At 36.9% G+C, this 24,820-nt stretch overlaps 1 protein-coding gene across 1 annotated transcript in view; it reads left to right on the forward strand.

Moving 5' to 3' along the window:
* The window catches only part of CUBN (cubilin), a 749,121-nt gene that overhangs the window by 487,582 nt on the left and 236,719 nt on the right, over positions 1-24,820 (forward strand). The window contains exons 36-42 of the mRNA XM_053713984.1: positions 10,905-11,037; positions 13,364-13,569; positions 15,399-15,580; positions 16,453-16,648; positions 18,087-18,284; positions 19,564-19,710; positions 24,354-24,544. Coding sequence (XP_053569959.1) covers positions 10,905-11,037; positions 13,364-13,569; positions 15,399-15,580; positions 16,453-16,648; positions 18,087-18,284; positions 19,564-19,710; positions 24,354-24,544 — 1,253 coding nt within the window. The remainder of the gene's footprint in view (positions 1-10,904; positions 11,038-13,363; positions 13,570-15,398; positions 15,581-16,452; positions 16,649-18,086; positions 18,285-19,563; positions 19,711-24,353; positions 24,545-24,820) is intronic.

A 24,820-nucleotide genomic window follows, 5' to 3' on the forward strand; every position in this document is an offset into this window, starting at 1 on the left:
CCTAACACCGCCGACCCCTACATTATAGTTATTAACCCCTAATCTGCCTCCCCCAACGTCGCCGCAATCTAACTACAAGTATTAACCCCTAATCTGCCGACCCGATATCGCCGCCGCCTACATTATAACTATTAACCCCTAATCTGCTGTCCCTAACACCGCCGACCCCTACATTATAGTTATTAACCCCTAATCTGCCTCCCCCCAACGTCGCCACAATCTAACTACAAGTATTAACCCCTAATCTGCCGACCGCAAATCGCCGCCACTATAATAAATGTATTAACCCCTAAACCGCCGCACTCCCGCCTCGCAAACACTATAATACATTTTATTAACCCCTAATCTGCCCTCCCTAACATCGCCGCCACCTACCTACAATTATTAACCCCTAATCTCCCGCCCCCATCGTCGCCGCTACTATAATAAGGTTATTAACCCCTAAACCTAAATCTAACCCTAACACTAACACCCCCTAACTTAAATATAATTTAAATAAAACGAAATAAGTTTACTATAGTTAAATAAATGAATCCTATTTAAAACTAAAGACTTACCTGTAAAATAAACCCTAAGATAGCTGCAATATAACTAATAGTTACATTGTAGCTATTTTAGCATTTATTTTTATTTTACAGGCAACTTTGTATTTATTTTAACTAGGTACAATAGTTATTAAATAGTTAATAACTATTTAATAACTACCTAGCTAAAATAAATACAAATTTACCTGTAAAATAAATCCTAACCTAAGTTACACTAACACCTAACACTACACTATCATTAAATTAACTAAATAAATTAATCATATTTAAAACAAAATACTTACCTGTAAAATAAACCCTAATATAGCTGCAATATAACTAATAGTTACATTGTAGCTATTTTAGCATTTATATTTATTTTACAGGCAACTTTGTATTTATTTTAACTAGGTACAAAAGCTATTAAATAGTTATTGACTAATTAATAGCTACCTAGTTAAAATAATTACAAAATTACCTGTAAAATAAATCCTAACCTAAGTTACAATTAAACCTAACACTACACTGTCATTAAATAAATTAACTACAAGTACCTACAATTATCTACAATTAAATAAACTAAAGTACAAAACCCCCCCACTAAATTACAAAAAACAAACAAACACTAAATTACAAAAAATAAAAAAATATTACAAGAATTTTAAACTAATTACACCTAATCTAAGCCCCCTAATAAAATAACAAAGCCCCCCAAAATAAAAAAAATGCCCTACCCTATACTAAATTACAAAAGTTAACAGCTCTATTACCTTACCAGCCCTGAACAGGGCCCTTTGCGGGGCATGCCCCAAAGAAAACAGCTCTTTTGCCTGTAAAAAAAAAAACACAATCCCCCCCCCACATTACAACCCACCACCCACATACCCCTACTCTAACCCAAACCCCCCTTAAATAAACCTAACACTACCCCCCTGAAGATCTCCCTACCTTGAGTCGTGTTCACCCAGCCGGGCCGAAGTCTTCATCCGATGGGGCAGAAGAGGACATCCAGACCGGCAGAAGTCTTCATCCAAGCTGGGCAAGAAGAGGTCTTCCATCCATCATACAAGTACCAAAATACAAACAAACACTAAATTACAAAAAATAATAAAATATTACAATAATTTTAAACTAATTACACCTAATCTAAGCCCCCTACTAGCTATTAATATAGCTACAATATAACTAATAGTTACATTGTAGCTATTTTAGGATTTATATTTATTTTACAGGCAACTTTGTATTTATTTTAACTAGGTACAATAGCTATTAAATAGTTAATAACTATTTAATAACTACCTAGCTAAAATAAATACAAATTTACCTGTAAAATAAATCATAACCTAAGTTACAATTACACCTAACACTACACTATCATTAAATTAACTAAATAAATGAATCCTATATAAAACTAAAGACTTACCTGTAAAATAAACCCTAATGTAGCTGCAATATAACTAATAGTTACATTGTAGCTATTTTAGCATTTATATTTATTGTACAGGCAACTTTGTATTTATTTTAACTAGGTACAATAGCTATTAAATAGATATTTACTGTTTAATAGCTACCTAGTTAAAATAATTACAAAATTACCTGTAAAATAAATCCTAACCTAAGTTACAATTAAACCTAACACTACACTATCATTAAATAAATTAACTACAAGTACCTACAATTAAATACAATTAAAAAACTAAACTAAAGTACAAAAACCCCCCCACTAAATTACAAAAAATAAAAAAATATTACAAGAATTTTAAACTAATTACACCTAATCTAAGCCCCCTAATAAAATAACAAAGCCCCCCAAAATAAAAAAAAATGCCCTACCCTATACTAAATTACAAAAGTTAACAGCTCTATTACCTTACCAGCCCTGAACAGGGCCTTTTGCGGGGCATGCCCCAAAGAAAACAGCTCTTTTGCCTGTAAAAAAAAACACAATACCCCCCCCCCCACACATTACAACCCACCACCCACATACCCCTACTCTAACCCAAACCCCCCTTAAATAAACCTAACACTACCCCCCTGAAGATCTCCCTACCTTGAGTCGTGTTCACCCAGCCGGGCCGAAGTCTTCATCCGATGGGGCAGAAGAGGACATCCAGACCGGCAGAAGTCTTCATCCAAGCGGGGCAAGAAGAGGTCTTCCATCCATCAGAAAAGTACAAAAAAACAAACAAACACTAAATTAGCAAAAATAATAAAATATTACAATAATTTTAAACTAATTACACCTAATCTAAGCCCCCTACTAGCTATTAATATAGCTTCAATATAACTAATAGTTACATTGTAGCTATTTTAGGATTTATATTTATTTTACAGGCAACTTTGTATTTATTTTAACTAGGTACAATAGCTATTAAATAGTTAATAACTACCTAGCTAAAATAAATACAAATTTACCTGTAAAATAAACCCTAACCTAAGTTACAATTACACCTAACACTACACTGTCATTAAATTAACTAAATAAATTAATCCTATATAAAACTAAATACTTACCTGTAAAATAAACCCTAATATAGCTACAATATAACTAATAGTTACATTGTAGCTATTTTAGCATTTATATTTATTTTACAGGCAACGTTGTATTTATTTTAACTAGGTACAATAGCTATTAAATAGATATTTACTGTTTAATAGCTACCTAGTTAAAATAATTACAAAATTACCTGTAAAATAAATCCTAACCTAAGTTACTATTAAACCTAACACTACACTATCATTAAATAAATTAACTACAAGTACCTACAATTAAATACAATGAAATAAACTAAACTAAAGTACAAAAAAAACAAACACTAAATTACAAAAAATAAAAAAAATTACAAGAATTTTAAACTAATTACACCTAATCTAAGCCCCCTAATAAAATAACAAAGCCCCCCAAAATAAAAAAATGCCCTACCCTATACTAAATTACAAAAGTAATCAGCTCTATTACCTTACCAGCCCTTAAAATGGCCTTTTGCGGGGGCATGCCCCAAAGAAAACAGCTCTTTTGCCTGTAAAAAAAACCACAATACCCCCCCCCACATTACAACCCACCACCCACATACCCCTACTCTAACCCAAACCCCCCTTAAATAAACCTAACACTACCCCCCTGAAGATCTCTCTCTACCGTATCTTCACCCAGCGGGCCGAAGTCTTCATCCGATGGGGCAGAAGAGGACATCCAGACCGGCAGAAGTCTTCATCCAAGCGGGGCAAGAAGAGGTCTTCCATCCATCAGAAGTCTTGATCCAGGCGGCATCTTCTCTGTTCATCCATCCGGAGCGGAGCGGCAGCATCCTGAAGACATCCCACGCAGAGCATCCTCTTCTTTCTTGATCCGACGACTAGGTGACTGTACCTTTAAGTGACGTCATCCAAGATGGCGTCCCTTGAATTCCGATTGGCTGATAGGATTCTATCAGCCAATCGGAATTAAGGTAGGAAAAATCTGATTGGCTGATTCAATCAGCCAATCAGATTCAAGTTCAATCCGATTGGCTGATCCAATCAGCCAATCAGATTGAGCTCGCATTCTATTGGCTGATCGGAACAGCCAATAGAATGCGAGGTCAATCTGATTGGCTGATTCCATCAGCCAATCGGATTGAACTTGAATCTGATTGGCTGATTAAATCAGCCAATCAGATTTTTCCTACCTTAATTCCGATTGGCTGATAGAATCCTATCAGCCAATCGGAATTCAAGGGACGCCATCTTGGATGACGTCACTTAAAGGTACAGTCACCTAGTCGTCGGATCAAGAAAGAAGAGGATGCTCTGCGTGGGATGTCTTCAGGATGCTGCCGCTCCGCTCCGGATGGATGAACAGAGAAGATGCCGCCTGGATCAAGACTTCTGATGGATGGAAGACCTCTTCTTGCCCCGCTTGGATGAAGACTTCTGCCGGTCTGGATGTCCTCTTCTGCCCGATCGGATGAAGACTTCGGCCCGCTGGGTGAAGATACGGTAGAGAGATCTTCAGGGGGGTAGTGTTAGGTTTATTTAAGGGGGGTTTGGGTTAGAGTAGGGGTATGTGGGTGGTGGGTTGTAATGTGGGGGGGGGTATTGTGTTTTTTTTTACAGGCAAAAGAGCTGTTTTCTTTGGGGCATGCCCCGCAAAAGGCCCTTTTAAGGGCTGGTAAGGTAATAGAGCTGATTACTTTTGTAATTTAGTATAGGGTAGGGCATTTTTTTATTTTGGGGGGCTTTGTTATTTTATTAGGGGGCTTAGATTAGGTGTAATTAGTTTAAAATTCTTGTAATTTTTTTTTTTTTTGTAATTTAGTGTTTGTTTTTTTTGTACTTTAGTTTAGTTTATTTCATTGTATTTAATTGTAGGTACTTGTAGTTAATTTATTTAATGATAGTGTAGTGTTAGGTTTAATAGTAACTTAGGTTAGGATTTATTTTACAGGTAATTTTGTAATTATTTTAACTAGGTAGCTATTAATTAGTCAATAACTATTTAATAGCTATTGTACCTAGTTAAAATAAATACAAAGTTGCCTGTAAAATAAATATAAATGCTAAAATAGCTACAATGTAACTATTAGTTATATTGTAGCTATATTAGGGTTTATTTTACAGGTAAGTATTTAGTTTTATATAGGATTAATTTATTTAGTTAATTTAATGACAGTGTAGTGTTAGGTGTAATTGTAACTTAGGTTAGGGTTTATTTTACAGGTAAATTTGTATTTATTTTAGCTAGGTAGTTATTAACTATTTAATAGCTATTGTACCTAGTTAAAATAAATACAAAGTTGCCTGTAAAATAAATATAAATCCTAAAATAGCTACAATGTAACTATTAGTTATATTGTAGCTATATTAATAGCTAGTAGGGGGCTTAGATTAGGTGTAATTAGTTTAAAATTATTGTAATATTTTATTATTTTTGCTAATTTAGTGTTTGTTTGTTTTTTTGTACTTTTCTGATGGATGGAAGACCTCTTCTTGCCCCGCTTGGATGAAGACTTCTGCCGGTCTGGATGTCCTCTTCTGCCCCATCGGATGAAGACTTCGGTCCGGCTGGGTGAACACGACTCAAGGTAGGGAGATCTTCAGGGGGGTAGTGTTAGGTTTATTTAAGGGGGGTTTGGGTTAGAGTAGGGGTATGTGGGTGGTGGGTTGTAATGTGGGGGGGGGATTGTGTTTTTTTTTTACAGGCAAAAGAGCTGTTTTCTTTGGGGCATGCCCCGCAAAGGGCCCTGTTCAGGGCTGGTAAGGTAATAGAGCTGTTAACTTTTGTAATTTAGTATAGGTTAGGGCATTTTTTTTATTTTGGGGGGCTTTGTTATTTTATTAGGGGGCTTAGATTAGGTGTAATTAGTTTAAAATTCTTGTAATATTTTTTTATTTTTTGTAATTTAGTGGGGGGGGGTTTGTACTTTAGTTTAGTTTTTTTAATTGTATTTAATTGTAGGTACTTGTAGTTAATTTATTTAATGATAGTGTAGTGTTAGGTTTAATTGTAACTTAGGTTAGGATTTATTTTACAGGTAATTTTGTAATTATTTAACTAGGTAGCTATTAAATAGTCAATATCTATTTAATAGCTATTGAACCTAGTTAAAATGAATACAAAGTTGCCTGTATAATAAATATAAATGCTAAAATAGCTACAATGTAACTATTAGTTATATTGCAGCTATATTAGGGTTTATTTTACAGGTAAGTCTTTAGTTTTATATAGGATTCATTTATTTAGTTAATTTAATGATAGTGTAGTGTTAGGTGTAATTGTAACTTAGGTTATGATTTATTTTACAGGTAAATTTGTATTTATTTTAGCTAGGTAGTTATTAAATAGTTATTAACTATTTAATAACTATTGTACCTAGTTAAAATAAATACAAAGTTGCCTGTAAAATACATATAAATCCTAAAATAGCTACAATGTAACTATTAGTTATATTGAAGCTATATTAATAGCTAGTAGGGGGCTTAGATTAGGTGTAATTAGTTTAAAATTATTGTAATATTTTATTATTTTTGGTAATTTAGTGTTTGTTTGTATTTTGGTACTTGTATGATGGATGGAAGACCTCTTCTTGCCCCGCTTGGATGAAGACTTCTGCCGGTCTGGATGTCCTCTTCTGCCCCATCGGATGAAGACTTCGGCCCGGCTGGGTGAACACGACTCAAGGTAGGGAGATCTTCAGGGGGGTAGTGTTAGGTTTATTTAAGGGGGGTTTGGGTTAGAGTAGGGGTATGTGGGTGGTGGGTTGTAATGTGGGGGGGGGATTGTGTTTTTTTTTTACAGGCAAAAGAGCTGTTTTCTTTGGGGCATGCCCCACAAAGGGCCCTGTTCAGGGCTGGTAAGGTAATAGAGCTGTTAACTTTTGTAATTTAGTATACTGTAGGGCATTTTTTTTTATTTTGGGGGGCTTTGTTATTTTATTAGGGGGCTTAGATTAGGTGTAATTAGTTTAAAATTCTTGTAATATTTTTTTATTTTTTGTAATTTAGTGTTTGGTTTTTTTTGTAATTTAGTGGGGGGTTTTGTACTTTAGTTTATTTAATTGTAGATAATTGTAGGTACTTGTAGTTAATTTATTTAATGACAGTGTAGTGTTAGGTTTAATTGTAACTTAGGTTAGGATTTATTTTACAGGTAATTTTGTAATTATTTTAACTAGGTAGCTATTAAACAGTCAATAACTATTTAATAGCTTTTGTACCTAGTTAAAATAAATACAAAGTTGCCTGTAAAATAAATATAAATGCTAAAATAGCTACAATGTAACTATTAGTTATATTGCAGCTATATTAGGGTTTATTTTACAGGTAAGTATTTAGTTTTAATTATGATTCATTTATTTAGTTAATTTAATGATAGTGTAGTGTTAGGTGTTAGTGTAACTTAGGTTAGGATTTATTTTACAGGTAAATTTGTATTTATTTTAGCTAGGTAGTTATTAAATAGTTATTAACTATTTAATAACTATTGTACCTAGTTAAAATAAATACAAAGTTGCCTGTAAAATAAAAATAAATGCTAAAATAGCTACAATGTAACTATTAGTTATATTGCAGCTATCTTAGGGTTTATTTTACAGGTAAGTATTTAGTTTTAAATAGGATTCATTTATTTAACTATAGTAAACTTATTTCGTTTTATTTAAATTATATTTAAGTTAGGGGGTGTTAGTGTTAGGGTTAGACTTAGGTTTAGGGGTTAATAACCTTATTATAGTAGCGGCGACGATGGGGGCGGGAGATTAGGGGTTAATAATTGTAGGTAGGTGGCGGCGATGTTAGGGAGGGCAGATTAGGGGTTAATAAAATGTATTATAGTGTTTGCGAGGCGGGAGTGCGGCGGTTTAGGGGTTAATACATTTATTATAGTGGCGGCGATTTGCGGTCGGCAGATTAGGGGTTAATACTTGTAGTTAGATTGTGGCGACGTTGGGGGGAGGCAGATTAGGGGTTAATAACTATAATGTAGGGGTCGGCGGTGTTAGGGACAGCAGATTAGGGGTTAATAGCTATAATGTAGGCGGCGGCGATATCGGGTCGGCAGATTAGGGGTTAATACTTGTAGTTAGATTGTGGCGACGTTGGGGGGAGGCAGATTAGGGGTTAATAACTATAATGTAGGGGTCGGCGGTGTTAGGGACAGCAGATTAGGGGTTAATAGTTATAATGTAGGCGGTGGCGATATCGGGTCGGCAGATTAGGGGTTAATACTTGTAGTTAGATTGCGGCGACGTTGGGGGGAGGCAGATTAGGGGTTAATAACTATAATGTAGGGGTCGGCGGTGTTAGGGACAGCAGATTAGGGGTTAATAGTTATAATGTAGGCGGCGGCGATATCGGGTCGGCAGATTAGGGGTTAATACTTGTAGTTAGATTGCGGCGACGTTGGGGGGGGCAGATTAGGGGTTAATAACTATAATGTAGGGGTCGGCGGTGTTAGGGACAGCAGATTAGGGGTTAATAGTTATAATTTAGGCGGCGGCGATATCGGGTCGGCAGATTAGGGGTTAATACTTGTAGTTAGATTGCGGCGACGTTGGGGGGAGGCAGATTAGGGGTTAATAACTATAATGTAGGGGTCGGCGGTGTTAGGCACAGCAGATTAGGGGTTAATAGTTATAATGTAGGCGGCGGCGATATTCGGTCGGCAGATTAGGGGTTAATAAAATAATGCAGGTGTCAGCGATAGCGGAGGCAGCAGATTAGGGGTTAATAAGTGTTAGATTAGAGGTGTTTAGAGACTCGGGGTACATGTTAGGGTGTTAGGTGCAGACTTAGTGTTTCCCCATAGGAAACAATGGGGCTGCAGTGTTAGTTTTTTTTCAGCCGAAACTCCCATTGTTTCCTATGGGGAAATGCCGAATCTTAACGAGCTAATTCGGATTTATTCGGAGATACGGCAGCTATTTCGGATTCATTCGGTAGATTCGGAAGTATCTTAATTCGGAAATCCGAATCGATCCGAATCTCCGAATTTACCGAATTTCCGAATTAATCCGAAACGAACCGCACATGTCTACTGAAGGCTCGCCAGAAACACAGGGCATCAAGCTCCGTTCGGAGCTTGATAAATAGACCCCCTTGAATAGTATTGGCTGGTACTGTAGCCCCTTATATTATACATAAATCTACTAATAAAATAACAACAAAAACATTAAGTTTAAGTTATAAATCTTGGTATTTGTCAACATTTTAAAAAAAAAAAAAAATTAACTGTAGAGGAAATCAATTAAATAATTTATTTGGTGGGGGCAATATATCTCCTTAGAATATTGCTTTGAATAATCATAATCCTGTTGGCATAAGTATGGGCTATATTAAATTGTACCTTGAATTTGATCTTGTAGAATATTTATCACCTGCTTTCCCTGTGTAAGCATCATTGTTGTGTTTGTTTTGTTTCTGAGAATATCTCATTAGGCTTAGCTTTTGTATTAGAATAATACATTTTATTATGTTGGTCATATTCAAAAAATTTCACAAGTTCAGTATTAGAGCTCTTAAGATGAGTGTTCATTTCAGATTAACAATGGTCAAGCTTAAATGGATACAAAACCCAATTTTTTTCTTTTATGATTTAGATAGAACATACAATTTTAAGCAACTTTCTAATTTACTCCTATTATCAATTTGTCTTCATTCTCTTGGTATCGTTATTTGAAAAGCAGGAATGTAAGCTTAGGAGCCGGACCATCTTTGGTTTAGCACCAGCGTAGCGGTAGCCACCAATCAGCAAGTGCTACCCAGGGTGCTTAAATTTTTTTAAAATTGCATGTTTAATTTGAATCATTAAATAAAAAAAAAATGGGTTTAGTATCCCTTTAATGTGTATTATCTGTTTAAATTGCTTTTTAGTATTATGATTAATATATTTCTTCACATCATTTTGGAAATTAAAGTCATTTTGTCTTGTAAATACACATATAATTTATTGTAAATTAACTGGTCATTACACTCAAAATTTAAAAGATTTAAAATAATTTAGCATTGGCATTTTGTTAACTCAATTTACATGATCAAGAGCAGAACAGAAATTAAGGTGCATGGAAAGTCTGATAGAATTCATGTTACTGGTTATTCCCAGTGTAAGTATTTATTAGGCCCAAATGTTTCATTTAGTTTTATGCATATATTGTATGAAAACAAGTAAACGTTTGCAAATATAGAAATACATGGCACACTACAGAGGCAAATATTACTTTAGTAACCGATGTGTTTAATAGATTAGAAATAGTCTAATTTTTAGATACAATACTTTTATAATTATGACCTTATCCATGCATAAGATTAAATAAAATACAATGAAGTTAAGAATACAATTGTGAAAGACTATACATATATGTCTTAGGCACAATGTCTATAAAACAACCAATGAATGTAAAAAGCACTTAAGTTCATGCATCTAGATATCATACAGAATTATTATATATAAAAGGAACTTGTATTAATTTATTCCATAAGGGGCCCAAGCTTAAAAGCAAGGGCTTGAAACCTTGTCCTTTTATATGTGGGACTCCTATAGAATAAATTAATAAAAGTCAATTTTAAAAAATATAAATGTCTGGAAAATGCCTATATGTGACCATAATGATGTAAGAATGTGTCAATGTGCCTCTATTACATTTTAGCCATTTCTCTTGCTATCAAATTAACTCAATTTCTTTGGATATGTCCTAGTGGTTTACCATGTAAACTTCAGTAGAGATATGAGGTCATATTGTCTGTCAGTTACTCATGAATACAATAATTCACTAAACAGCTATTGTCTTTTGAATGAAAAGTCTATTTCTTCAGTTTATTTGTGACTTATTTTCATTACAAGTGACTAATATTATGGCTTTATTCTGCTTGTTTAGCTATATGATAAACTGTAATCTGACGTTTCAGCATGCGGAGGTACCTTACACATGGAAACAGGAGCCTTCAACAGTCCTGGCTACCCAGAAGATTATCCAGCAAATATTGAATGTGTTTGGAGCATTCTCAGCTCTCCAGGCAACCGTCTCCTGCTGTCTTTCATGTAATTCCATCTCTATCTACATATTGTTCTGGTCTTAATGACCTTAGAGGAAGGAAGTACCGTGTCTGGCAGGAAAACTAAACAACTGGTTTAACATAAAACAAAACTTGGAAAAGAAACTCAGTACTTGAGATCCATTTTGTTAACTTTATAAATATTTAAAGATTACAAATATAGTTTAATGTTTAAATGTAGAATTTATATTTACATTTTCTTTTCTCAGTAGAAAATTAATGTCTTTCTTAACTCAATTTGCTTGGTTTTGTGTTTGCTACACTTACTAGAACCTTATACAAAAAGGCTCTTATAAGGGAATCGATCCTAATATTTGTAATTATCCAATATGTAATTATAAAAAAAAATCTTTTGATTCACAATTCCACAAATCTCTCAGAGCAGTAGACATGCATTGTCTTTTTCAGTGGAAAATATATGAAGACAGCATTATAGAGAGGTGCACAATAAGAAAAATAGAGAGCCACTCAGAATCCACAAGAAATGGAACCAGATAGAGAGCAGAATAGACAGAGATGCACAGAATGCAGCCGGGAACATATAACTAGCAACACGAGGGTGAGAGAAAGTGAAAGGGAGAGAAAAAGAGAGGAGAGTGAAAGTAAGCAAGTGGTAGTAAAGAGAGAGAAGGATATATATATATATATATATATATATATATATATATACTGTATATATACTGTATATATACTGTATATACAGTATATTTTATATATATATATATATATATATATATTTATATTTACAGACATACAGTATATATATATATAAAGAAAGAGAGAGAGAGAGAGATTGAGAGAGAGAGAGAAATAGAGAAGAAGCAAAAACCAGACTTATGCAAAAAGCTTAATTCTAGTGGAGTTAGCACTCGAGCAGGAGCATTAAATACTGCTCCACTTGTAATCTGTTCCTTAATCTCTTCCTTTCTAATTTTACCCCCTCCTCACAACAATTAATCTCACCCTAATAAAACTAATAATGATAATAAAGTGTCTCTGCAAATTAAAGCTCCTTTCCAAAAAACATAATGAGCACCTGTAAGGTACTGCTAACAGCACCAGCAACTATAAAAGCTCCTCTTTATGTAAAAAAATATTAGCAGAACCTCCATTGCCACAGTAACCCTGACCAAAACCACCCCCTTACTATACTGTACTTCCTTTACTATAACCTCCTCTATTACATTTATACTAAACACACTTAGCCTTCTAGCTCCTGGACCCTATCACAGACCACCTACTGCAAATGTAACCTTAACCATCACTTTCCCACTGCTTTAACCCTAACCCCACTGTTATCCACTGTAAATTAAACCCAACAACAGAAGAATCCAGAGCAAGTGAACCCATACTGCACCACCCATACTACATTAACCACCAATCTCCCAGACCTTTCTAGTGTTTTAAGGAATGAGGTGGGAGATTTAATTGCGAGATGGTTACTTATCCTATCAGGATTATTATGGGAACTGCTGTAGGGGTTAACGTGGTAGTGGAAAATTATGTTTTAGATTAATAGATTACATTTTATAGCGACCGACCCAGTGAAGAAGAGGTTAATGATAGGGTGAAAGCACTGTAAGTGCTGCTTTATTATAGGCTTCCAAACTAGAGGGTTAATTACAGTGGGTGGATCCAGTGTTGTATAACTTGCAATGGTTGAAGTTGTGGTTACAGTTATTTTGCAATGAGGGTCTGGGGGTTAGGAGGGTAATACAGGGGACATACATTAGGGGTAAATTAACTTGTGGTCGTGCTGGGATATAGTAGTTAGGGGGTAATATAGTGTTGGGGAACTAGTTAGTTATGGATTAATGAAGTTGGGGAATTTCAATTTTTAGAGTTAATTTATGGTGGGAGGGTCTGGGAGTAGAGCGTTTGCTTGCAGTAGTAGAGTGGTGTAGTTAGGTTTAATGCAGTTTGGGGACTTATAGTTTGAGGATTATTGCATACCTTTGTGGCAGGTTACTTAGTTTTAGTTTGCAGCTTTCACTAAGTGGTTTTGGTTAAAAAATGTATACCTTCTATTTATTACAAGTCCACAGTAATCCTAACCACATACACACACACACACAGACATACACATACAGAATCAAATAGACAGACACATACAATCAGTCACACCAAAGTCATATACACACACACAGTGACTCCCACACAAATGACTTTGGGATCCCCCAGTCAATAAAATACCATGGGAGAATCAAGTCAATAAGAGGCTCACACCTTACATCTTAAAGTAACGCAATTTGCATTATCAGTAGCATGCATTTGATGTTTTTAACCAGACTGCTCTTTTCACTGTCGCACAGAACATTCTCACTTCAAGAAAGTAGCAACTGTTCACATGACTACCTTGAAATCAGGGAAGACAATGAAACTGGTGCTTTGAAGGGACGCTTCTGTGGAAATACCTTGCCAAGCAATATCACTTCCATCATTGGTCACATCCTGTGGATTAAATTTGTCACTAATAGTGATGTCAGTGGCTCTGGGTTTAGGGCCACATTTTCACACTGTAAGTAACCATGTGTAATTGTGGACAATTATAATGTAGTTTTGTAAATGCTGATTAGGCAAAGATAAAACATTAGTTTATATTTACTGCATATTTAATTCTAAAATAATTATTTGCAGTTTATTGAATTAAATAGCCGTGTAACTATTTTCACTGCTGTATGTTTCATTATGATATTATAGTAGTAAATACCATGAGGTCTCATGAATAATAAAACAAAATGTACACTTTCCATTAGAATACCACTTTTTTAATACCTCAAAATGTGTTTGAAGACACAATAAGAGTTGATGTTGTGTGATGTGTGAAGTAAATATTGGGTTTGTTTTGAAGAATCTGGCATAGTGTCATCCAAAGGCGGGTGGGCACTAGTCATCCTTTGTCTAGCTATCAACAATCTGTGCAGGATCCCCCACCTCTGCCCAGCCTGCCCACTATATGCCTGACCTGCCTGGTCTTCCCCACAGCATACCTGACCCAATCCCTTCTGTCATGGTCCTGCCCACAAAATGCCAGTTAGACCAGTCCACGGAGAACTCTGCACTCACTTAACCAATCTACCAGCTGCCCGGGGTGCATCCAAGAGCAAACATAAATCCAGAAAAAAGAGAGCACTCACCGGGTCTTTAGAGCATAAGAATCAATATTCTTTATTAAACCATAAGGTGACGTTTCAGGGACTTTAACCCCGTCCATATAAAAAGATGTATATATATATATACACATACAGGCATACCTCATTTTATTTATTTTTTTCACTTTATTGTGCTTCACAGATATTGCTCTTTTTACAAATTGAAGGTTTGTGGCAACCCTGTATACACATATAAATACACATATACACACATATATACATATATACACCACCAGCATAAAGATTATGACTCACTGAAGGCTCAGATGATGGTTAGTATTTCTTAGCAATAACGTATTTGTTAATTAAGGTATGTACATTGTTTTTTTTAGACATAATGCTATTGCACACTTAATAGACCACAGTATAGTGTAAATATAACTTTAATATGCACTGTGAAATAAAACAATTAGTTTGACTCACTTTATTGCTATATTCGCTTTATTGGGGTGGTCTGGAACCGAACCCGCAATATCTCCAAATTATGCCTGTATATACTGTATGTATGTATGTGTGAAGTATATTAGACTTAAAGGGACAATCTATGCCTTAGACATCTTAAAGTCTTACTTTAGATTAAGCTGCAGATATCAGTCTGTCCCCTTTTCTATATCATGCAGCATTAACAGTAAAAAAGTTATTTTAAAATGAATATTGTTTCTGGTCACTGCTATTCAGCAGAATGCATAGATGCAGCCCAGATTGTGATGTCATCAGTGGGCAGAGCTTGACAGCCATTTCAAAGTGACCAGGAACAATATTCACTTTAAAATAACATTTTTTACTATTACTGCTGCATGATATAGAAAGAGTGCAATAGTATATTCACAGCTTAATTTAAGATAAGATGACTTACGTTTAGACTGTCCCTTTAAGTTTCCATTAAATAGTATAGAATAGAACTAAATGAAAAACTCCACTACTGATTGTTTTTCGCATTCCATCTGGTTAGCGTTGAATTGTTATCTGACATTAATTTTACTGCATGCCCCAAATAAATCTATTATGTGAGTGATTAAACACACCAGTGCTATAAGACATGTAGAGGTTACTACACACTCGACTTTGGCATTTCTTTTTTTCTCAAAGCATGAATAAAAATGATTTCCCTTGGTCAAGGATAGAATATTTACATACTTTTCAATAAGAATTGCTGTACATATGTTTGAGAATAATCTGTTTATATTTCTGATAGTATATGGGAATACTTTTTTTGGAACACATGGACAAATCTCCTCTCCACTATGGCCAAGGAATTATCCAGATCGTTCCAACTACATTTGGAAAATTAATGTGGATTCATCTCAGATTATTGAAGCCAGAATTCTTGAGATTGACATTGAAGACCATGCTAGGTGTTTGTATGATAAATTACATGTAAGTTGAAGATTAGTAACTATTAAGATTACATTTGTAGATTGCTAGGAAATGGTAAATATTCCTTACTCTTCAGTATTCTTACTTTTATACCATCTAGGTCATCTAAATAATGTTGAATGTATTAATCTTTTCTAGTATATTAGCCTCTTTGTACTTACTCCTCTTTTCTCTTCCATCTTATTTTGTCCCCACTGTTTCCATTTCTTATTGTTCTATCTCTCCGGTACTATCATCTGCTCCTCTTTTTTTAAACAAGTATTGTTAAATTAAAATATGATTACATCATGGCAAAATATATTGGAATATTGATAATTTTCAATACCTAAAGTTGCATTAAGACCAATGATTGTATTGTCTTCTCAACCGAATTCTAAGTGTAAGTGTTTGTGCATAACCTATACCCAAGTATACCATCTTCCTTCTCATTCATCTAGAAAATCTCCTTTTTTAAACTTTGGAGTACAATTCTTGTAGATTGCAAGCTTGACTGTATCTAGGGTTGCCACATCAGCCATGTTTTCCTGGACACTTATGAGTTACACATGCTGCAGGGTGTGCAGGGAGGAACATGTATTGTGTTTCTGGATAGCACTATCCATATTCCTCCCTGCACACCCTGCAACATGTGTAACTTATAAGTGTTCTGTATTTTAAGGAACAGGTGGCAACCCTAACTGTATCCCTCCCTTTCCAAGCCATGCATGAAAAGGGAATCCTGTCTTTATGTTTAGTCATTTTGCAGCACAAAGAGTAGGCAGAATTCTTGTTGTATTTTGATGTTCGGTTAATAAATTATTATTGTTGAATTTTGGTGATAATAAACTCACTCTAGCTGTTCCATTATGCATTGTGTCCTCTGTCTTATAAAGATTTATGATGGCCCTGACACACACTTTCATATTATTGGCACATATTGTGGAGTCGCCACACCTCCTTCCCTGTTCTCTTCTGGTAATGTGATGACAGTCCAGTTCTCAAGTGATAGATCTGTCAACAAGAAAGGCTTTTTACTAGAATGGACTGCGATTGAGACATCTACTGGTCCACTACCTACAATAGCTCCAGGTATAAATATTTTGATATGTATTTGTTAGAATTATTGATGTAAAATAAAAAAAACTGATTTAATTCTAGCGTACAAAAAACTTAAGCCTAGATCCTTTGAGATTCAATAATTAATGCTAGTATTACTAGTATAATAGTCCCATTTTCATCCATAGAAGTGGTTCTGCCATCATGCTCAAGCCACTCAAAACTTGAGTCGTTCAAGCACAGTGGTGACTCCCCAGTTATACCAATGGCCATTACTTTCTTTAAATCCTAAGACTATCATCATCATGTTGTGCAGCCCATTAGCGATAACCACCAACACCCCAAATAACCAACTGTTGATATTCCAGTCCCTGCCCACTGCAGATAAGTCTAACTGTGACATCCATCCACCATAAATAGATGAAATCACTGACCAACCCACTATTGCCATTATCCTAAATACAATCCCTTATGTTTAACTACCTTATCTGTAAATATTCCCCCCTTGACTTGAGGATCCCTCTATCACAACCCCATAATAACTTATTACAACCCCCTTCATTGCGGAAAGTAGGCTCATATGTGAGAATGTGCCCCACAAGGGCTCAAAAGCAGCATACGCTTTTTAGTATATTGAGCCCTTTTTAGAGGCATATTAAAATAAGCCATGATTTAGAGCATAATAATGCAGAATTACCTTTAAATAATCAATTTCTGATTATCTATAACTTATTTATTGTATTAGCATGAAATGAATCAGAATCTGATTCTGGTTATTGCTCTCCATAATGATATTTTATATGCTGTATTAAATAAACAGCTTTTTTAGTCTTGTTTAAAGCTGAGTGCAGACAGTTTCCTTTCCCTTGCATTAGATAATTGACATCTTCATATATTTGAGCTTTAAAGGGACATTATACACCATAATTTTTATTGTTTTAAAAGATAGATAATCCCTTTATTACCCATTCTCTAGTGTTGCATAACTAACAAAGTTATATTAATACACTTTTTACCTCTGCGATTATCTTTTATCTAAGCCTCTGCAAACTGCCCCCTTATTCAGTTCTTTTGAAAGACTTGCATTGTAGCCAATCAGTGCTGGCTCATATGAACTCCACATGCATGAGCACAGTGTTATCTATATGAAACACATGAACTAACACCCTCTAGTGGTGAAAAACTGTCAAAATGCCCTGAACTAAGAGACGGCCTTCAAAGGCTTAGAAATTAGCATACGAACCTCCTAGATTTAGCTTTCAACTAAGAATACCAAGAGAACAAAGCAAAATTGGTGATAGAAGTAAATTGGAAAATTGTTTAAAATGACATGCCCTATCTGAATAATGAAAGTTTGTTTTGGACTAGACTGTCCCTTTAACTATAAAGTCATATAACAAATAACTTAATGTAATTATATAAAAACAGTCATATTATTACTAATTTTATCATATCTTAAATCTTATTTTAGGTGCATGTGGTGGTATTTTAAGAACAGGAGAAGTTCCAGCATTTTTCTTTTCTCCAGGATGGCCAAATAATTATCCTGCATACTTGGACTGTACCTGGGTCATCAAAGCTCCAGAATCAACAGTGGAATTAAATATCCTTGCAGTAGATATAGAAACACATGGTTCTTGTAATTACGACAAACTTGTAATAAGAGACGGTAAGAAACCTTGTCAGTCCTACCAATATTAATCCACAGTCTCTGGTATCTGTTTGTAAGAAATATATGAGGCAAATTTGTTGGGGGTGAGGGGGATTCAGGGGGCAGAAGAAAAAATAAATGCAATAGTGATCTACTCTTTTTCGCTTGTGAACTGGCCCTTAAAGTGATGGTAAATCTGAGCATTTAAAAACCGCTAGGATTTACCACCACTAAAAATAAAGGTGACTTTCAGTGATCATTTAGTTAAAAAAGGGTGCTAAACTCACCTTTTTTGTGCCGCCGCTCCTCAATAAAGTTAGTGCCTCCGGCTGCCCACGGTACAACGTTCTTTACCAATGAGGTGATATTTCCACCTCTAAACCAATAGCCATGCTAGCCTACTTAACACTGTCAGAGGACTAGCACAGCTATTGGTTTAGAGGTGGAAACGTCACCTCATTGAGAGAAGAGCGCTGTGCAGTGGGCGGCTGTAGTTGCTAACTTTAGTGAATACCCGCGGCACAGAAAGGGTGACTTTAGCACCCTTTCTTTACAAAGTGATCACTGAAAGTCCACTTTATTTTTAGTGATGGTAAATCCTAGCGTGTTTTTTACATGCTCAGATTTACCATCACTTTAATTGTATAGTGTGTGCTACTACTTTAGCTTTATTGAAATGCACTTGCTGCCCTGATGACGTTTGCAATAGAAGGCAGACAAGCTAGGGAATTACAGAAAGGTTATGAAAACAGATTGAAAAGTTAGCTCTGGCTGACAAAAGCAATTGCTGTAACTATTTTTTTTAAAAAAAGGTTTGTACTTTCACCTTTTTCCACTTTTGGGAGGTAGTGAAAGGAAGCTTATTGTCTGTGTGAGATAAATTGGTTACTAATGATTTAGTTGAAAGCACGGAAATCAGGTCATAAACATTTGGACTCCCAGTGTTTTGGGCCTTTTATCAACAACTCCAATGTGTTTTATAATATACTTTATAAATAACAGGACTTCTGCTTTATATTACTCATGTTTACCTATGTGCAAAGATAAATAAATTGTAAAGTGGTCCATTTATTTCAGAATAGATCTAAGAAAAAAGATGAGCTTGCGGAAAGCAAGTCCAAAAATTGTGCAACATGATAAATGCTTCGATATTTACCTTTCTACAAGATTTGTACTTGATCTCCTTACTTTCTTTTGATGACTGCTTAAGTAAACTGGCTAACAATTGTTATAGCTGTAATAATACAAATATCTTATAATACAGTCTATTAATACTCTGTATCATTGTATTTTATAGGAGATAATAACAACTCTCCTGAACTTGCTACTGTCTGTGGTAGAGAGGCCCCAGGACCAATCAGATCTTCTGGAGACAATATGTTCATTCGATTTTCATCAGATGGATCCAGCTCCGGAGGAGGCTTTAATGCATCTTATCATAAAAGTATGTGTATCTATGATTTTCTTCATAAATGGAAAGAGTCCACAGCTGCATTCATTACTTTTGGGAAAAAGAACCTAGCCACCAGGAGGAGTAAAAAAAAAAAACAGCCAAAGGCTTAAATACTCCTCCCACTTCCCTCATCCCCCAGTCCTTCTTTGCCTTTCGTCCCCGGAGGTTGGCAAAAAAGTGTCAGAAGTTTGTTTTGTCACTTATGGAGGGTAGTACTCTTCGACATGGGACGGGAGTTTTAAGTAATCCTATCAGTCTTACAGTGAGGGCCTGGATGAAAGTTAGAGTCCGGAGATGCAGGGAGAGTCTTTCTGCAAAACCATCCTGATTCATATTAACAGCTCCACAAGCAATCAGGGTTGTCGAACTTTGCCTTGCTTCCTGCTTTCTTCTCTGAAGTCCATGGTGGAGGCACTGCTACTATTCGTCACACTTGAAGGGCCGTGTTCCTGTTCCACGACATGGATTCCGGTAAGATTGTTTCATTTTACTTCAGCAGAATGTACAGTAACTTATTAATGTTTCTCGTAAGGAACTATCTTGCGGGATGTATAAAGTATATTTATAGGGCCTCAGTGAGGCTCCTTTGGTATCTTGGAATCGAGGGTCAATATCTCCCGAGGGGTTTTTTTTTTAATCATGTTTATTATGTGATTCAATCTGTTTATGTGTAGTGTTAACTGGGCTCTTGGCTTAGAACATAAAGGCCTTTGGAAGTGACGTGACCTTATGGTTGGGCACGCATTTTTTGGACTGTATGGTTCATCTTCTGACTGGATGTGTTTATTTTCTGGTCTTCCATTTCCGCTTTCCTGACCGTGTGGCAACTGAAAAAATAGAGTCTGCTTGTGTCTGGTTCTAGGAGGTGGTGAGTGCCCCAGCCATTGTGGGTGTCAGGTGCCGTTTAAGTTTTTTCTTAGTCCATATTATTATATTCTCTATCTAGTTATGGAGGATTCTGATGCTGAGACTGTTCAAATTTCAGATTCAGATTCTTCGACTTGTGAAGAATGCGAATTGGCCCGTTGACACAGATCAATCAGTTATGTTCGATAAGCCGTATTAGAGCGCCCTGTTCCTCGGGCTCTGGGAATCAGGGGTCTGCTGAGCCATCCGCCTCTGGGGGTTCTGTCCTCCAAGAGGTGAGTTCCCTACCGCTCCCTACTACTACACATGCAGCTAACCCAGATTATGTTTATCCCTCCTTACAGGGTGGCTTGTTCCCCCCGGAGGTTGCATATCGCTTTCACTTACACACATATTTTTGGCATATATGCATCTGCAAAGTCCAGACGTTTATTTGCGTTTGTGCTCATCCCGACCTTGGGTGGGCCTATACAGTTCCCTGTGGGTGTAGCTGTGTGCCTTTCGTTACAGAATAGCGCGTTTACTCAGACACGTTTTTGAGTTATTAGAGGATCCTATCCTTAATGGATACGGGAATTCGCAGTATTCTACTTCGAATGGCTCACCTCATTAGACATGAGGGGATGACGTAATTTCCAAATTGTCTGCTTATTGAGATCTTTCCCAGTTTGGCTGGTCCTGTGGTATGCCTGTATTCTTCCTGGGCGTTAACCTACGGGTTGCCTTATATTTTCTTTTATCCGGTTAGAATGTCTTTTAATTTCAATTATGTGTTTCCTTCGGGAACTTCTGGGATCAATTCTCTCTGTTTGCTTCTTTGAATGCTTGTTAAGGGACACATTAGTCTTAGGTTTGTCTGTTTTACCTTCCCCTCTGAGGGAGGATTTAGCCAATTTGACAGTTATAACCCCAGCTGCATTCAATCTGGTGACTGGGTCAGTGGAGTTCTACTGCTTCACTCTCTTTGCTCCGATTTCCTCTGGACCTAGATTTCTTTCCTCTCTGGGGAGGATTGGGGGCTTAGCACCTCCTTACTGCTGTTTAAGTGGTTTGGTCTTCTGAGGCTCTGGAAGAGGCTCTGCTGTGGTCTTTTTCTTGAGACCTTGCAGATTGCATCCGTTCCTCTGGTTCCTTAGGGGGACCTGGTTCCCTTTGGGAGTTGGTTCCTTTTTAGGGACACGGGCAGTGTGGTCTCCTTGAGCTCTGTTTAGGGTTTCTTCCCCGGAGGTGGGGGATGCTCCGCATCCTTCTTTTCTTCTCCTCTAATTTTTGGGGGTGATGTGGAGGCTAGCCTTTGTTCGGGGACTTTGTCCTCGAGGTATCTTGGTTGCCTAGGGCTCTAGTGACCTTGTTTCTGTCTTTGCTTCCTTAGCTCCTTGGAGCGTTGGACTCTTGCAAGGGGTGGTCTTGTCTTCTGGTCGGGACTTGCAAGTTTTTCTCATTGTCCATTTTACTTTGGACATTTTATGGTATCTCCCTGGGGGTCTGGTTTTATATTAGATGGGGGATTTCAGTTTCTGGGTTCTTGTTTATTTGCGGGGCTCGGACCTCTCCTCACTCTGGCTCTTCCGGTGGATGAGTTATTCACCCCTCTTTGTCTTGGGAGGGGCTTATATTCAACTTTCGGAAGTGCAGTCCCTATCTTAGGGCTTCTCCTGGCTTCAGTAGGTTAGGACAGACGGGTTAACCTATTTCGGAGAAAGGTACACTCTCTGGGTTATTCTGTCCATTTGGAAAGTTGCTGGCTCTGCCTTAAGTCTATGTTAGGCCTTTAGCTAGACCTCTAGGTCTCCATGTGGTATTTCATGTTGGCACCCTAGCACTATTATAATGGATGTGTCATTTTTTCCACTCGTTGTTTGAGCCTGGGGTTTTAGACCTGCCGATGCTTGGGCTGGCCCGGCTGGAGGTAGGTCCTGAGCTTCATGGTCCTCGTTGAGGTTCTGGGCTCTCCTTTTACTTTCGAGACCTGTGTGTAGGTCTGGCAGTTTCGGTTGCCTAAAGTGTGCCTTCTGTAATGGAGGCTTAGCACTCTACCTTTTGGTAGCCACTTCTAGCAAGCATTTCTTCGGTGTCATCCTGAGGATGGCTGCATGTTCTTGACTCAGGTGTTTACCTCGTCTGGGTCTGCTACATGTAATTTTGCCAGAACTCCTCAGGGTTCTGAGTTTGGATGATGTTTGGTCTCTGTTTTTAGTTGTTCCTAGGCGCTGGTTGACTTGCTGCCTGGCAAGTGAAAGGTTGCTCTTTGAAACCAGCTACAACTTGACCGAGTGCTAGCTAGCTGTTCCAATCCTTTGCAGGATGTTGGGAGAGCTTTCTATCTGTTTTGCTACCGGTTCTGAACCTTGTGGTTTCTATTTGGATTGGGCGTTGCCTCCCCTTGTTGTCAGGACCCTTTAAAGTCTTGCGAGCTTCGTTTGATTAGGGGTTTTTCCTTTTATGGAGTTTGTGGTAACCTTTCGGTTCCCATTTGGTTCTTCCTTGCCTTATTCCTTTGGAAGTTTCAGCGGGGGTCCCTTTCGCTAGTAAAGGGTGTGTGGTGGGGGACCGACTGTTGGGCGATGGTGTCTCCCGGAGGACTGTTGGCTCAGTTGTGTTGATGTTGCGGTCTCTACCTAGGCTTCCGGGATATAGGCTGGTCAGTGTCCTTGGGGCCTTTTCCCTTTCTGTTTTTCTCAGCTTCGGACGAAGCAGGTTTTTTTTTTGTTGGGTAGTGGTTTTCAGGCCTGGTGCCCTCAGAATGGGCCATCTATTGTACCCTCCAATTTTGGCATTCAGTGTCCTCTTTAGCTTGGGTATTGTTTTCCCAAAAGTAATGAATGCAGCTGTGGACTCTTTCCATTTAGGAAGAAAAACATAAATTATGCTTACCTGATCATTTTCTTTTCATCCGATGGAAAGAGTCCACAGCTCCCCATCTGTCTTTTTTATGTGGGGCATCTTTGTTTTTTATTCTTCTGGCAACTTTTCACCCAGATATTTCTTCTACTGTTCCTTGTTCCTCGGCAGAATGACTGGATGAGGGAAGTGGGAGGAGTATTTAAGCATTTGGCTGCGGTGTCTTTGCCTCCTCCTGGTGGCCAGCTTCTTTTCACCAAAAGTAATGAATGCAGCTGTGGACTCTTTCCATCGGAAGAAAAGAAAATTATCAGGTAAGCATAATTTGTTATATCCATTTTGTAGTAATAGCTTCAATAAGAAAGCAAAGCCTCTCCAGTAAGCAAATATTTTCCAGTTTCTCTGTAATTGTTTTTGTCCTGTTAAAGGGACAGTGTAAACCTTAGTCATCTTAAAGTCTTACCTTAGATTAAGCTGCACATAGCCTCCTGCACCCTTTCTCATGCAGCAGGAATGGTAAAAAAAATATATTTTAAAATGAATATTGTTTTTGGCCCCTTTGAAATGGCTACCAAACTCAGCCCACTGATGACATCACAATCTGGGCTGCATATGGCATCCAATAACAAAAGGCTCATTAGTTGGATTCAACAGACTGTTTTCAGCTGAGTAACTAGATGCAGCCCAGATCGTTATGTCATCAGTCGGCGGAGCTTGGCAGCCAGTTTAAAGGGCCATAAAATATATTGATTTTAAAATATTGTTTTTACCGTTCCTGCTGCATGATATAGAAAGGAGTGTAGGAGGCTATTTGCATCTTAATATAAGGTAAGACTTTAAGATGACTAAGGTGTAGACTGTCCCTTTAACTAAAAAGTGGAGCTATGTCATATTTTGCTGTTCTAATTATATCCTATTTTTATCAGGCTGTGGTGGCTATTTACATGCAGATAGAGGAGTTATCACTTCACCCCATTATCCAGAAAACTACTCACCAGATCTAAGTTGTACCTGGCATGTTGTGGTTACAAAAGGATTTACAATTGCTGCTCACTTCGAACAAGAGTTTCAGATACAAAACAATAATGGTGGCTGTACCAGTGGTGACTTTATAGAGGTAGCTTTTTATATTTTACTCATCTCAGATGTGTAAATGAAACTATGTACAATAAAAGTTGTAAAATCATAGACATTATAAAAATACAAGCTAAATATGGAGCCACACACTACTTAAAGCGAGTCTTAAACAGATAAACAGATGGCAATTAAAAATGAAACTTGATTTAGATAGAGCATGCAATTAAAAGGCATTAAAACCCCCAGGAATAGCTTCACTTTTAAACAACTTTTCAATTTACTACCATTATCAAATTTGCTTCATTTTTGGGGTATG

Source organism: Bombina bombina, chromosome 5 (assembly GCF_027579735.1).
Source record: "Bombina bombina isolate aBomBom1 chromosome 5, aBomBom1.pri, whole genome shotgun sequence".
NCBI lineage: Eukaryota > Metazoa > Chordata > Amphibia > Anura > Bombinatoridae > Bombina > Bombina bombina.